Raw genomic sequence first — 13,933 nt, 5'->3', positions numbered from 1 at the left:
GGAGGGGTACCAAAATATTCATCGTCAAAACTAGTGCGAAAAGTAGTCTTTAAAGTCTCCTAACCTCAAAGAAACCCAGCTTTAAAAAGTCAATGTTATAATCCTCCAGGTTAAGTTGAACAAAAGTTAACTTCTGCACTTCCTCATGCCAGCTGAATGAACACACACACACACAACCACCCCCTCACCCCCCCTTAACAGGAGAAGTCAATGTAGAGTTCTGCAGAAATGACACTGTTCTGGGTTCAATGCCAAAATAGAGGTGAATAAGCCAAGAAATTTCAGTATCATCTATTGAGGGTCCCTAGTAGACATTCAATGATCCATTCCCTTATCTACATTTAGGAGTGAGTGGGGGAATGAGATGGCAGAGGTAGAATTGCACTGTAGGTATTCCCCTGCTTTTTATCTGTGATTTGGGTTCAAATTCAATAGAGTGAAGGTCCCCTCTGACTGATGGCCACAAGGTGCAGCTTGTGCTACTTCAATCCAGCCTCTTGGCAAAAGGGAAGAATGTAACACTGGTGAAGCAAAGGCTGTTCTTTTAAAATTGAGGCAGAATAGAAAGCCAGTGACGAAACTGAGATGTGCCCCCCAAAACGAGGTGCAGAGTCTGTCCAGGTGCTCAACCTTTCAAGCCCCAGAGCACCTGCAAATTCCAGAAGATGCAACTGCAATTTTGAGAACGAGGGGAAAGCAGGTTACACACCATTGTGGAGAGCCCTACAGCTACTTAAAAATGAAAATTAAAACAAATTACCATGAGCAACACGCTGGCAAACGTAACCCAGCAGATCAATTGGACTTTGTTGATCCTACAAAAGGGACCAATATTAACCATCTTTCTGAACATGTCTCATGTGCAGTGTGTGTTTATTCCTAATACTACTATAATACAAGGTACCATAAAGCGACAAACCAATTAAAAAAATAACAGCAGTAAATATGGTTATAGTTGTTTTTCATGTTTTGCTCTCCCCCACCAGCAGGAGGGGGAAAAGTTGTGCATCTTCCAATAAGCCTAAAGGAAATCTATCAGATTTGCTATTATAACAAGCAGGTGCTACTGGCTCATCTTCACATTTAATCTAATATCCCATTTACATGGCAGCTGCTAATTCAGTTTGCAGCACATACACACACAGCTGCTTTGAATTAAAACACATCACATACACACACAGCAGCAATTTGTTTGTTCTGCTTTGTAAAACAGTCTAAAATCAATCAACACCTTCATGCTGCCAGTTTCAAACCAGTTCCGAAATAAAATTATTCAACTTGTGTCAACTATTTGATTCAAAACAACCATCATTTGACTGCTCTCTTACATAACACTGCACCTTCATCAGCACCAGAAATTAAATTATTAAATTCAATCCTACACAACAGATCAAACATTACAATAATTTAATGAAACAAAGTAGTAACTAAACACAACTAGAAAATGCTTTTAATTTGTAATGATTTCCCTGCCCTCCCAAAACTATATTTCAATCTGAAATAAAGAAAACATGTTGGAAATTCTCAGCAGGTCTGCAGCATCTGTGGAAAGAGAAACAGAGTTAATATTTCAGGTCGACGACCTTTCATCAGAACTCATCTGGATTGCTTCTGACTCAGCTTAACTGAAAGTGAGGATTCCCCATTCAGACTGGAATTGGGTTACAGGCAGAATTAGAAGTAGCTGCAAGTTCTGCTAAGGAGCTGGAAGCAGCGATCTGATATGAGACCTTAATTTGTGTTGTGATGTCATAACAAGACAAGTTCCCAAACCAGCAACACAACAATTGAAGTTCCCCAACATGAGCAAATTCATAAGAGTCATAACAGCACATGAAGCTATGCTGCCCATCTCGTCCATTCTGTCTCTCTGTAGAGCAATACACTCAGTCCCATTCTCCTGCTATAACCACATTGTCCTGCAAGTTTATTTCCCTTAAGAGCCCATCCAATTTTCTTTTCAGATCTCTTCTACGAGGCATTCTTGCAATCTTAATTACCAATCCCCCAAACAACTTGAATGTAGAATGACTTCAAGAAGTGTGCCTGAACAAAACATTCTCTGAAATCTACCAAAAGAAGAAGATAGTGTTTTTTCAGGAAATTAACAACCAACTTCTAGTCCCTTTGACAATGAATGGGGAGAAATCTAATCCATTGTGTTTCTTTTTCAAAAAGTTAATTTTGTGCCCTGTCAAGATAAGCAATGTCAATAAAAAGTAGTCCCACTTATGCTCCAGGTGAAGATTATTGTTCTGGCTACTCTACCTCAACTGGTACACTTTAACCAACACTGGCAGGTTGGACCCTTCTGCATCACAGAAGGTTTTTCAATTTCCTCCACCTATAGAGTCTCCTTTTAGAGTCAAGTTGTATCTCAGTTTGGAGATACATGCCAGCTTCCTCAATGAACTGGATCCCAACTGCCCCAAATTCATTTCATATCCAACTTTAGTATTCGACAGACAGCATGCGTTAATCCCAAAATTGGGTTTTATTCCAAACCACATCCCATACACACTATGCCACCCACCTTACAATTGTGGATTTAAAAGTATATCCCTACTTTATGTCAAATAATGAATCCTTTACAAAGTTATATTCTATCTAAAATACGACTATACCATGAATTTCTTAATTCCTATATTCTACCCTCCCACCCAATCCCCCCACCCCTGGAATCTGATTTCTCTCCATCAATTTTCTTCTGAAACCATCTTTTCTAGGGTACAGCATCACAGCTGTTGGACTCCTGCTGGTGTATCACCCTCATGGCTATTTTTCATGTGTGATACTGGACAATGAGTGCTGCCAGGACATTTGATTCAGGGGGGCATGAAAGCAATGCCTCCCAACACATACAATTCCAGCAAAAGCTGTGAGGTGTCGATTCATCCAGAACGGAAACGCTGACGACATTTTTCCCTTCCCTAACCTGGGGAAGTAAATTATAGCAGACCCCACTGCTTCCTGACTGAGCTATACCAAGTCAGCACAGAAGGAGGGTCAATGTGAGACCTGCTCAGCCCATATGGGACACTCTCAACCAGCTGAGTCACTGGTGGTGTTAAATCTCCTCATATTCCAAATGGAACACATTCAATCTCAAGCGTGTGGTTCATGTTGAATTCAAGATATCTACCAAGGAACAGGTCATATCCTAAACACACATGCCCACCGTGGCTTAAGAGGCAAATGTAAAATATCCCATTCTTGGCCTGCGCGGAGTTAGCGAATTTCAGGCAGGGTACTAATGGGAACACAGTTACCTCAGGGATCCCAAATGGGGAATGAGGTGGGACAGATTAAAAATGATCAGCTCATGATTCCTGCTCTTGATCACATCCAAAGACTGGATCATTGTCGACTGTTATGCCCCATAGACAAATAGTCTGCGAGCATTCACTGTCCGAGTACAGCACACAAAAATGGCCACTTGGGTGAGGTAATGTAGAGCATCCAGCATGCATGAAACAGAATCCCATCACAACAATGCACCATCAGCTGAGGGGGAAGAATAGAAACATAGCTTTTGCAATGAAGGGCAAGATATTCATATGAGCTTACTATATTGATTCAACAAGGGACCCAATTATATGCCCAAATTTGGTCATATTTATTTTCTTTTTGTGTCAACCAGGGCTCAGTTGGCAGCACTCTCACCCAAGTCAGAAGGTTGTGGGTTCAAGTCCCATTCCAGGGCTTGAGAACAAAAACCTAGGCTGACAGTGCAGTACTCCACAGGACTATCAGAGGTTCCTTCTTTCAGATGAACCATTAAACCAAACCCTGTCTACTCTCAGTTGGATGTAAAAGATCCCATGGCATTATTTCAAAGAAGAGCAGGGGATTTATCCCCAGTCTCCTAGTCAATATTTATCACTCAAACCGCACCTCAAAGACAGGTGATCTGGTCATTATCACATTGTTGTGTGTGGGAGCTTACTGTGCATAAATTGGCTGCTGGATTTCCTACATTACAACAGTGATTACACTTCAAGAGTATTTCACTGGCTTCAAAGTGCTTAGGTAAAGGTGCTGCATAAATGCAAGTCTTTCTTTCTCTTTTTTATAAAGAATGTTAAATAAAATGTAAGGCTCAAACACAGTGATAAACAATTAAATGAAAGTTTTGTTATTTTGAGCATGTGCTTGTTACACAGTTCTTAACCCCTTAAAATTAAGTTTAGAAAAGCCATCTTTCACAACATAGCAAAAGGTCATTTGATGACACCAATGAATGCATGAAGTTTAGGCTGCAACAAGAATGCAGATAAAACAAAAAAAAAGACCATTCGGATATGCTGCATGAGCTGCTCCTTCAGGGAGAATCCTGGATTACCCAGAGCTGAATGCTTCTGTGTTAAAAATCCCTTCTACACACTGGGGACTAAGCAACTGTTTTCTTTATCCTATGTTACAATAGCATGGATGTGTCAAAAATTTCCTTCTGACACACTCAAGGGGCTGAGCTATTTGGAAAACAGATTTAAGCTGCCATTCAAATGTCCAGCTTATTACATTTCACATCAATTTTATCCTTGTAAAGTAACTGAGTGTTACTTCAAACATTGTCTCTCCTAAATCTTTAAAAGGTAATGTGTCCCAATTCATATTACGAGGTTTTTTTCTAGTTCCTCTTTAATCATCACCTTGATTGTCCTGCACATAATCAATAGGTCCAGCTGTTAAATTATGGAGACCTTAGAATCCCTGCACAAACAGAAGCAAAGAAAAAAGATCCCTTTTATTTAGGATAATCAGAACAGACAAAAGGACCAGAATCAATTCTTTTCAGCAGCCCCTTGGAGTATTAGACTGTAAAACAATTGCAGGACCAGAACTATCCTGCGCTTCAGCGAGTTGCCTTGCAATAAAGCACTACAATTTAGACACTTAGTCACACAGGGAACTTTTGGCAGGATGCTAAACAACAAGAAAAGGTGGCAATGTGGTCAGGAGATACAGCCCCATCCCCATCACCCACTTTCCATTTCTCAGGTATGTGCAAATTTCATGGGCTTTTGGACAGAACTTCCAATACAGGGGAGTAAAGCTAACCTGTAAAAAAAAAACCCACAGGCAGCTTTTATCAACTACAGTTTGAACATAACAGATTGCCAAACCATAACATAACTGCCATCAATAGCAATACATAACAGTAGATGTTAAAGAATTCAGTAATGACTACAATGGAAGGGAGAGAAACAAAATGTCTTAATGAGTTTGATGCTAATACATGATCCACAGGTAAAGGAAACAGAGAAAGCAGTTTTGCAGACAAGCCCATTCTTATCAGGACAGTTTTATCATGCATTTAATGCAAAGTAGGTCAATATACAAATATATGTGGCAATGTCCATATCCACAGGTTGCAATATGCTCACGCAGCCCAAGCATCATCAAAACTGGTGCAAGTGAAGCAAAAACGCTCAAAGCTATAGATAATGCAAACGCACTTATGTTGCTCTGTGAATTGCAAAACATGTTGAACCTCAGGAAAAAGGGTTGGAGAGTACTCTAACAACTTATCTCCAAAAGTACAGTAATTAACCCTGATATCAACTTTATTTAATCAAAGAAAAAGATCATTTCAACACGAACATGTCAAAATGATCCCATCACAAGGGAAGGCTGAATTAAACAGAGCTAGTTTAAAAGAGAGTGAAAACCTCTTAAGAGGATTGTCAAATAACGAAGTTTCTGGTTATGCAAACCAAAACTTTACTTGACGTTATAGCCAAATATATTCCACCTTTGAAAATTACAAATCTAAAGAATGGAGTGTTGAAACAATTTAAACTCCGTGATTTTCATTTCTTATTCTACAAAGATGTAAATCTTTTCCTCCACCAGAAGTACAATTACGAGCTTGCATTTTATCATGCACTGTGTGCACGGTCTGAGAGTTTCAGAACTAACACATTCTAAAGTAATTTTCTGGAGTTGGAAAAAATTGCTAGTGTCCTCTTAAAACACAGCCAGAATTCTTTAAAGGAAAAATGAAATCCTTCTTCACTCTGAACATACTCCTTATCAGTAGCAAAGGACTTTTCACTTGTGATCTTACTCAGACCTGAAGCAACCCATATGGGCGTTCAATTGTTTAGTTGGCATTTTCCCCAGCAGGGTGCCCCACAAAGAACACAACAGCAGTGAAAAGAACTTCCTATTGTCTCCTAGTTACAAGTAGAAAAAAAATCTATTAAATGTACAGTTCTTTCTTTATATCTTAATCTCCTTAAACACTGGTGTTCAAAGTTACTTTAAGGGAATTCAAGAAAGCAAAATTAGCTAAATTCCTTTATGCATGGATGAACACCAGAAAACAGAGCCTTAAGGGTTTCAGAGCTAGAAACTGTCCCTAAAGACCTGCTGTGATGTCCTTATGTGATAAGGCTCCACAGTAACACTAAAGGCAAGGCATACGATTCCCTGCATTCCTTAAGAACAATTCCTGGCAATCACGAACTTTGTGGAGGAACAACATGAAAGCTATGGACAATGAATAAGGGTCATCTGCTCTTTATCACAGGGCTAAACCTCATCCTGCATAGCCTCTAACCTTTTAACCCAAAGAATTCTTAATTTGCACATGAATAATCAATTTCTCGACCACGGTGCAAGTATCAGCTTTTAATTTCTAACTTTGGAATCAGTGACACCTCCCAGTGTGTTCAGTTCTAACAGTTCTTGTATGGATTAAATCAGAGTTTTAAATGTTATACCAGACGCCTAACATCTGTGATAAAGGATAACCTTACTGGCAAATGCTTAAAAGAAACAATATGCTTAAAAGAAAATTCCTTCGCCCCACTGCGGACCCTGGTCCAGGATGCATTTTCTTTTTCAAACTAAAACTACCATTTCACTGCTTGCTTTAAATGTTTTGTGTATGACTGCAAACTTGAAGATAGTACCTCCATTAAACCAACAAACAAGCCCGGAAACGTAGGTCTAAATAAAGATGTTACATATTGGTACATCAATATATTGTAATAGTACTGATTTTTCATCACCCAAACTAATTGTTCAGTACAATAGTATGAAAACTTGATTACCTAATATATAAATTAAAGCCTTTTTTAACTCTAGCCAAAACAGTGAAAGTTAGTTGTGAGTTAATTTATGTTATATATTATGATCAATGAGTATCGTTGGTTTATTTTTCCCCTCTAATAGGCACCTGAAGTTGATGATGCTGGAGTAAGGGTCCACAAACCTAAAGCATCTCCCTGAAATGATCTATCTTCAAGGTGAGAACCTAACACCTATGACAGGGATCACAACCAACCCATTCACACCCTCACCTTTCCACCAGCATTTCTGGACACCTTAGCCAGTATTCTTACTGGGAGCAGCTAACTTTTCAAGGCCAAGGGTCAAACCTGGGGTTTTACTATTCTATTAACTTAAGCACAGATATTGAAGAAGGTTCATGGACTTTTAGGCATACAATCATAAGAATGCCAAACCAGATACATCACCTTTAAACTCACATGACTATGGCTTGTAATAAGTATATTAAATGAAGAAATATAATTAATTATCAGCAATGGAATTATTCTCAAGTCCTGGAGAACTGACAAGTGTAAAAGCTAAACTGAGTGTTTGAAGTTTCAAAAGGAATGAAACTATTTTAATGATGATTTTACCTAAGCCTAATAAATATGTACCAGATATAAGATCATATGGCGAAAGATGTTCAATGTAATGAACCTATACTGAATGAGGCTGTTACACAGCTTCAGGAGTCTTTTTATAGTCATGTTCCCATTACTTTGCTTGTATCTAAGCATTTTCTGCCTATAGACTTTTGATTTTCTCAGAAGTGCCACACAGGTATCACTGAATACTGGTGCTGCTGATAACACCACATGACTGGAAACAATGAATGTAATCTGCTTACAATAGATCAAAGTACTTTATCACAGTCCTAAACAATGACTGTGTGCCATGCTTACAAATTACCATTTTGGATCTATTTTCTAGAATCTTTCAGTATAAAGAAAGACCAAAGGGTCTATTAAAGCACATTCAATGTTTGACTTTGAGATGAAGCAGCTATATCGACAGAATAAGAAACTGCTTTGAAAATTGGCAGGAAAACCTGAATGCTATCTACATGAAAGAAAGCAAGAGCAGGTTTTTGGTCAGGATTAAGGCTCAATACTTTTTAACTCCCAAATTACCCAAGGAAGGAGGAACAATATTTCATTTACTATTAATAGCAAAATTATAAATGCATTCTTAACACACACATTACAACTTGACTAGAAATAGTAAACAGCAGAAATCACAATAGCTGAAATCCAGCCAACTCGGATGCCTGTTGCCTATGTGGTGGAAAACATCAGATCTCAGGAATTTTACCCAACAGTTTGATTTTCATATGTTTCAGAATGTATAAACAAATATAATTTAAATTCATTTTCCATTAGAAATAAAATATGACTGACATTTGAAAAGCAACTATTCTTTCACCTTTAAAATGTCATTTTAGAGCCTTTTGCTTCAACACAAAATGGGAACTGCCTGTAACTGATGCACAAGACTCAACACTAAAAAGCTGACATGTTTGTAAAAACACTACAAGTTACTCCCTTATACTTACAGATTATAAATACAGTTGCATGCAGTGTAATGTTCATAGTAAGGGCAGAATTTCAAGTGGAAGGCCACCCACCCCACCCATGACTTGTCTGCAATTTTACGGGAGGGCAGGTGAGGTCATGGGAAGCCCAGCCTCCGTCGTTCTAATTGAGGCACTTAATGGCCACTTAAGGGGTGTTTCCCACCCACCCTCAATTTTGAGGCTCCCACCACCAAAATGATCTCTCCATCAAGACCCCATTCCCCTCTATTCCTACCCATCCCAGGCCTCACCTCTTCTCCCCGCGTACCCAGTCCTGGACTCTGGGATTTAGAATCTGAGGACTGCTTGTAGTCCCAGTCCTGGCCACTGCTGCCACTGGCGCTGCTGGGGCTAGAGCTAATTGACCAGATTAGCTGGCAGTTCTGAGGCGGGGCTTCTGCCCAAGTGAGGGGCAGAAGTCCCATCTCCAGCCAATTAATGTTCAGGAGCATTAAATAACTGCGAGGCTGCTATGATCTGTGTGGATACATTCCCCTCCAATTCTTCAGGTGGCAGAATGGGAAACTCTGCCATCGGAAAATTCCTGCCCTTAGTTTCTTCTTTTTTAAAAATGGTCCAACATTTTTATTAATTCAAACCAAATTATAGGATTCACTCGTGTTTACATAGGCTTTTGAGGAGGTCCACGGGGGATGCTGACACCTGGCCTGAAACATGGAGGCGGAGTTCGGTCCTTCCTGGCCTCTCGCGAACGATTTCTTACCACTTTGCTGTGGATGGCACAGCTGGCACAGTAATGCAATTTCACATACAGCTTGGGCAACACATATGCATCAAAGTCCCTGGCTTCCAAAATATCTCGAATTGCAGCAGCCTCCACAATGTTGCAGATGACAAACTTCTTAATGGCTTTGTCTTTGGGGATGCAGCGGGCACAGTTTGCATGCCTAATGAGCTGGACGTGGCCAGTTATTCCTTCGCTTCTTAGTCATCCTCAGCACGAGTCACAAAGACCTGCCCTAAGTTTCACCAAAGCTCAATCAGGTTATTACCAAACTCCCAAAATATCCTTTGCTCTTACCTGACCAGAGTGTGTAGAATCCTACTATTTTGAACAATGGTTTGCTAAATACGACCTTTATCTTGGGAAAAGTGGTCAGGTTAAACGTACCAAAAGAAAGAAATACTTACTGGCCACAGACAGGTGGGATTTCTGACTCAGAATGGCCCCATACTTGTTTTGAGCCAAACATTCATAGTAGCCCTCATCTGATCGCTCTCCTCTACGATGTTCAACCTCAGTGATGTAAAGAGATCCATTTGATAAGACATATATCCGCTCACTATCCACTAATTTCAATCCATTTTTCAGCCACACAATGGTAATTGGAAGTTCTCCACGAGCCTGGCAATCAAGAACCACAGGGTCTTTCCGCAAAGCAATGACATCCTGGGGCTCCCTCGTGAAAAAAAGCTCAGTGAAGCACCAAATACCTGGAAAACACAATACAAATCATCTCAAATTTAACAAGGCCTTGAATATTCAGATTTTGATAAAATAAAGTTTTTGATAAATGAAATAATTTCCTCTGAACCCAGTCACTAATTGATCACACAGGTGCACCAAGGCTACAAGAGGCAGTGCAATTTGTCAGGGAATGTTGTGCTCAATAATGCATGACTAATTCTGAATTTTGCTTTTGCATCAATTTGAATGGTCTGAAGATGAGTTTGAGATTTCCATTGGGCATACAAGTGTTTGATTAAACATTCTAAAATATATATTTAGGCACGCTTTACATAAACTCCTGGTTCTGATAATACATCAGGATGAAAGCTTCTATTCAAGGGGTCCTCAATCCAAACCCATGAATTTGTGGTCCATCCTTATCTTCAATCTCCCCGCTCCTCAAATTCTGAAACAGGATTTTAAGTCTTATCCACCATATCGGTAAGCAACAGTCATTAGCTGCAACCAGCTCATCACAATCTGCAGTCTATAATCTCAAGGAAGAACTTCTATCCCCATCTCAGCCCTACTGGAATCCCAAAGTCTGTACAACCAAAGTTCACTTGCTGAATGATGTTCCCACTGACGACACTGGCAAAAATGTCAAAGATTCACTATAATTAGACCCAAAAGTTTTGAAGACAGTTTATATTGCAACCATTATTCAATTGGGAGATGTTTCACTTCCACTCTTCTCCTTGTCTTCAGAATTTCTCTTCCACTTGCCCCCATCCCCACAAATGAATGTCAATTATATGATTAAGTTGAAGATTTAGTAGGCCTTACCAAATCGCTGACTATTTTTTTGTTTTAGTCCCATGAATAAACTGAGTCTCTGAATATAACAAGTTATCAACTTAAATTTGCTTATAATCACTTACTGGCATCAACAATACACCTCTTCAATTCTTAAGACTTGCAAGATCCAGAGAGCCAGCAGGATCCAAAGGTAAAACTCAAATTTAAAACGAAAGTTCAAATTTGGGAATCAAAATTCTGCAAATATATTTTTAAATTTGAGAGCAGTGAACGAAGAATTCTCTCATCAAATATGTGCAACTGTGTTTAGAAAGCAATCAAAACTATAGCGCCTCTCTGTGCTGGGGTGGGGGGGGATTACAAGGCTGGATAGCACCATGTGCTGAATCTCCAAACGCCACGAGAGAGAGAAAAAAAACTAATCCAAGAGTACTAATTAATTCAAACAAATTGAAGAGCCAGTACACCGAAGTACCGGTGTTAAAATCACTGCAGGGGCGCATTACAATGGTGGTAACCTTTTATTGAGCTTTTATATGGAGCAGAAAACTCAATTAAGATCCGAATTAAAAGGAGCGCACTCTTGTAAAAGCGTGTTATTATTTTGATTCTAAACACCATGCCGATAGAAAGACTTGCTCCAATCTGAAGTTGCAACCGGTTGCTATACAGGGCGGACTTCGCACAAGATGTTTGCTAATTTTACAAGCTTGTCAAAAAGGAGCCTGAACAGGCGAAGTCATAAAAGTCTGATTTTACGAGAAATCATTAGCAACAGGCTGTCCTTGTGTATCAATAAGCTCTCGCCGCCTTTCTTTTTCCAGTTTTGAACTCTTGTCTAAAAACTGGACGAACCACGTGTAGAGAACTGACTACATCTAGTTTTGGATCTTCATATCTCCCTTGATCAACAGTCAAAAGGAAGTACACAAAAAAAAGAGCGTCTCTCTCGCTGATGGTGCGACTTAAAAAGCTTTCAAACATTTCTTGAGCCTGACAATCAACTCAAGTGCGCTGACGGATTGGGTAATGTGCCTGCGAACGGGCAAAACAATTTATTTTCATTAAGTCGGTGGGCAGTTTCAGACTGTTTTAAAGAGTCTGCTTCGATATTGTGGAGTCGAAACCCACGCACCGAGTTGGGGAAAAGCTGACATCGCAAAGCTTTAAGCTGCAGTCACACTAACTTTATGGAGTGAGATCGATGAGCATGTTTACGGGTCCCAGGGAAGGAAAAAAAAGATTCCAGAGATGTAACGTATTTTTAATTTGTCGTATTATGGTGACAGCGGTGGGGATCGGTTAGAGGTCCCGAGTGAATTTGATGTACGTGATCGAGAAGAACTCTCATCAATTGATCAATTCTCTCCATCAATACAAATCTGTACAGATTCTCTCCCCCTCCCCCTTCAAACCCCCCGACTTGAATTAATCAGTTCAGGTTCTGGGATGCAAATGAATCCTTCCGTTAGGGACAATGTAACGCGACAGGAGACTGCACCAACACTCTTGAAAAGAGAGAGGAGGAGGGGGGGGGGAAACTTCGCCTCTTTTTTTGCAATTCCTCATCAAAAAAAAAAATCGTTAAGACGCCCGAGTACATTTTTTTTTCTAAAAACGAACAAAAATACACTTTCAGCTAGCAACAGATTCATCGAATTGATATTTGGCATCAATTTAAAGGCAATGTTTACAAATATTCAGTGATGTGCATCGTCACCTCACAGCGGAGATCAACTGATGTGTGTGTATATATATATATATATTTTTTTTTAGAAGTTCAAAATAGTTTCCCCATTTTTGTCCAGTTAAAAAAAAAACAAGTCTTAAAGAAGAGGAGTCAGCGTGGCCAGAAACCCCACGCTGGGTTATTGGGGGGGGGGGGGGGAGAGAGAGAGAGCGGGGGAAGAAAGAGATTCACTCTTATCTCAAAGTGAATGGGAGAAGGGAAAGGAATAAATAAATACACGTGGGGGCAAGGAGCCGATACAATGTTGGAGCGAGAAACATTTTGTAGCGAGAGAAAGACTGAGTAACTTTTTTGTGTGTGTGGCAACATTGTGAGCACAAGGGATACGAGGCGCCCTGGAGGTGGACAACACAAAAGCCGGTGTGTGTGCGCGCGGACACTGCCGGCCATGAAGTGGCTACAGAGATGACTAACCCTCCCCATTCCCCCTCTCACTCAGTAAACCATCTCACACCGACAACAATACACCTCCCTCCCACCCCCCCAGGAACCTACACTCCGTGGTTTAGGAGAGGCAGAGAGCCAAGAGCAGTGGCCCCGGGTACAATGGGTCGGAGAGCAAGAGGCCGGAGACAGGGGCAATGGACACTGGTCACTCCGGACATCAAAGCTCCTCTTCATCCAAAACGCAACAGCAGCAAAAAAATAAAAGAACCCATATAAAAAAAAAACCCACTCACCTGAAATAGGCAACAGCAAAGCTACCAGTGCAGTCCCACCACAAGTTCTCCCTTGGAAAGTCGCCATTTAATCCACAGTTTCTTTGCTCATGCTAGAAGCCCTCACCCTGAAACTCTTCTCCCCCACCCCCCCCCCAGTCTCTAATCTGCCGCAGCTCCAGCGCCTCCGCCTTCACTCACTGCGGACTCCTTGCCGACCGCGCACGCGCACCCACTCACAGGAGACACGCGCGGCGGTGCTCCGGGCGGCCGCAGCACCGAGCCCGGCGGCTTCATCCGCAGCAGGGCGACGCACGCGCTCTACTTTCTTTTGCCAGAAGCCAAAGGACCAGCTGGATAAACAGGGCAACAGCAAGTGGGAGTGGGGGTGGGGGTGGGGGGGCAAAACTGTCTGGGCAGCAGTGAATTACCAGGATTGATGGGAATTAGCAATACAGGACAGTAATGCATGGGAATGACTGAATGACAGGGGTTGGAGGGCAACATCAATCGGGTCCAGCAAGGCATAGGCATGAGTGATTGGCAGGGATTGGAGGGCATCAGCAATGGGGGCAGCTATGTATGGTCGTGTGAATAATGGGGATCGGTGAGCAGCAATGTATGGGTATGAATGAAAACAGCAACTGGAGGCCAGTACT

The 13,933-nt window shown here is 40.9% G+C and overlaps 1 protein-coding gene and 1 pseudogene across 1 annotated transcript in view; both read right to left on the bottom strand.

Annotated features, from left to right (window-relative positions):
* prtga (protogenin homolog a (Gallus gallus)) overlaps positions 1 to 13,417 on the bottom strand; it is a 112,199-nt gene extending 98,782 nt beyond the window's left edge. The window contains exons 1-2 of the mRNA XM_078529910.1: positions 13,296 to 13,417; positions 9,788 to 10,090 (exon numbers count right to left, since the gene is read on the bottom strand). Of these exons, the coding sequence (XP_078386036.1) occupies positions 9,788 to 10,090; positions 13,296 to 13,362 (370 nt within the window). The 5' untranslated portion in view covers positions 13,363 to 13,417. The remainder of the gene's footprint in view (positions 1 to 9,787; positions 10,091 to 13,295) is intronic.
* On the bottom strand, positions 9,258 to 9,588 carry LOC144668177 (small ribosomal subunit protein eS26 pseudogene; annotated as a pseudogene).
* Positions 13,418 to 13,933: the final 516 nt, after the last annotated feature.

This window comes from Cetorhinus maximus, chromosome 26 (assembly GCF_964194155.1).
Source record: "Cetorhinus maximus chromosome 26, sCetMax3.hap1.1, whole genome shotgun sequence".
NCBI lineage: Eukaryota > Metazoa > Chordata > Chondrichthyes > Lamniformes > Cetorhinidae > Cetorhinus > Cetorhinus maximus.
The sequence above is the reverse complement of the archived record's forward strand: the minus strand, read 5'-3'. Positions and strand labels throughout refer to the sequence as shown.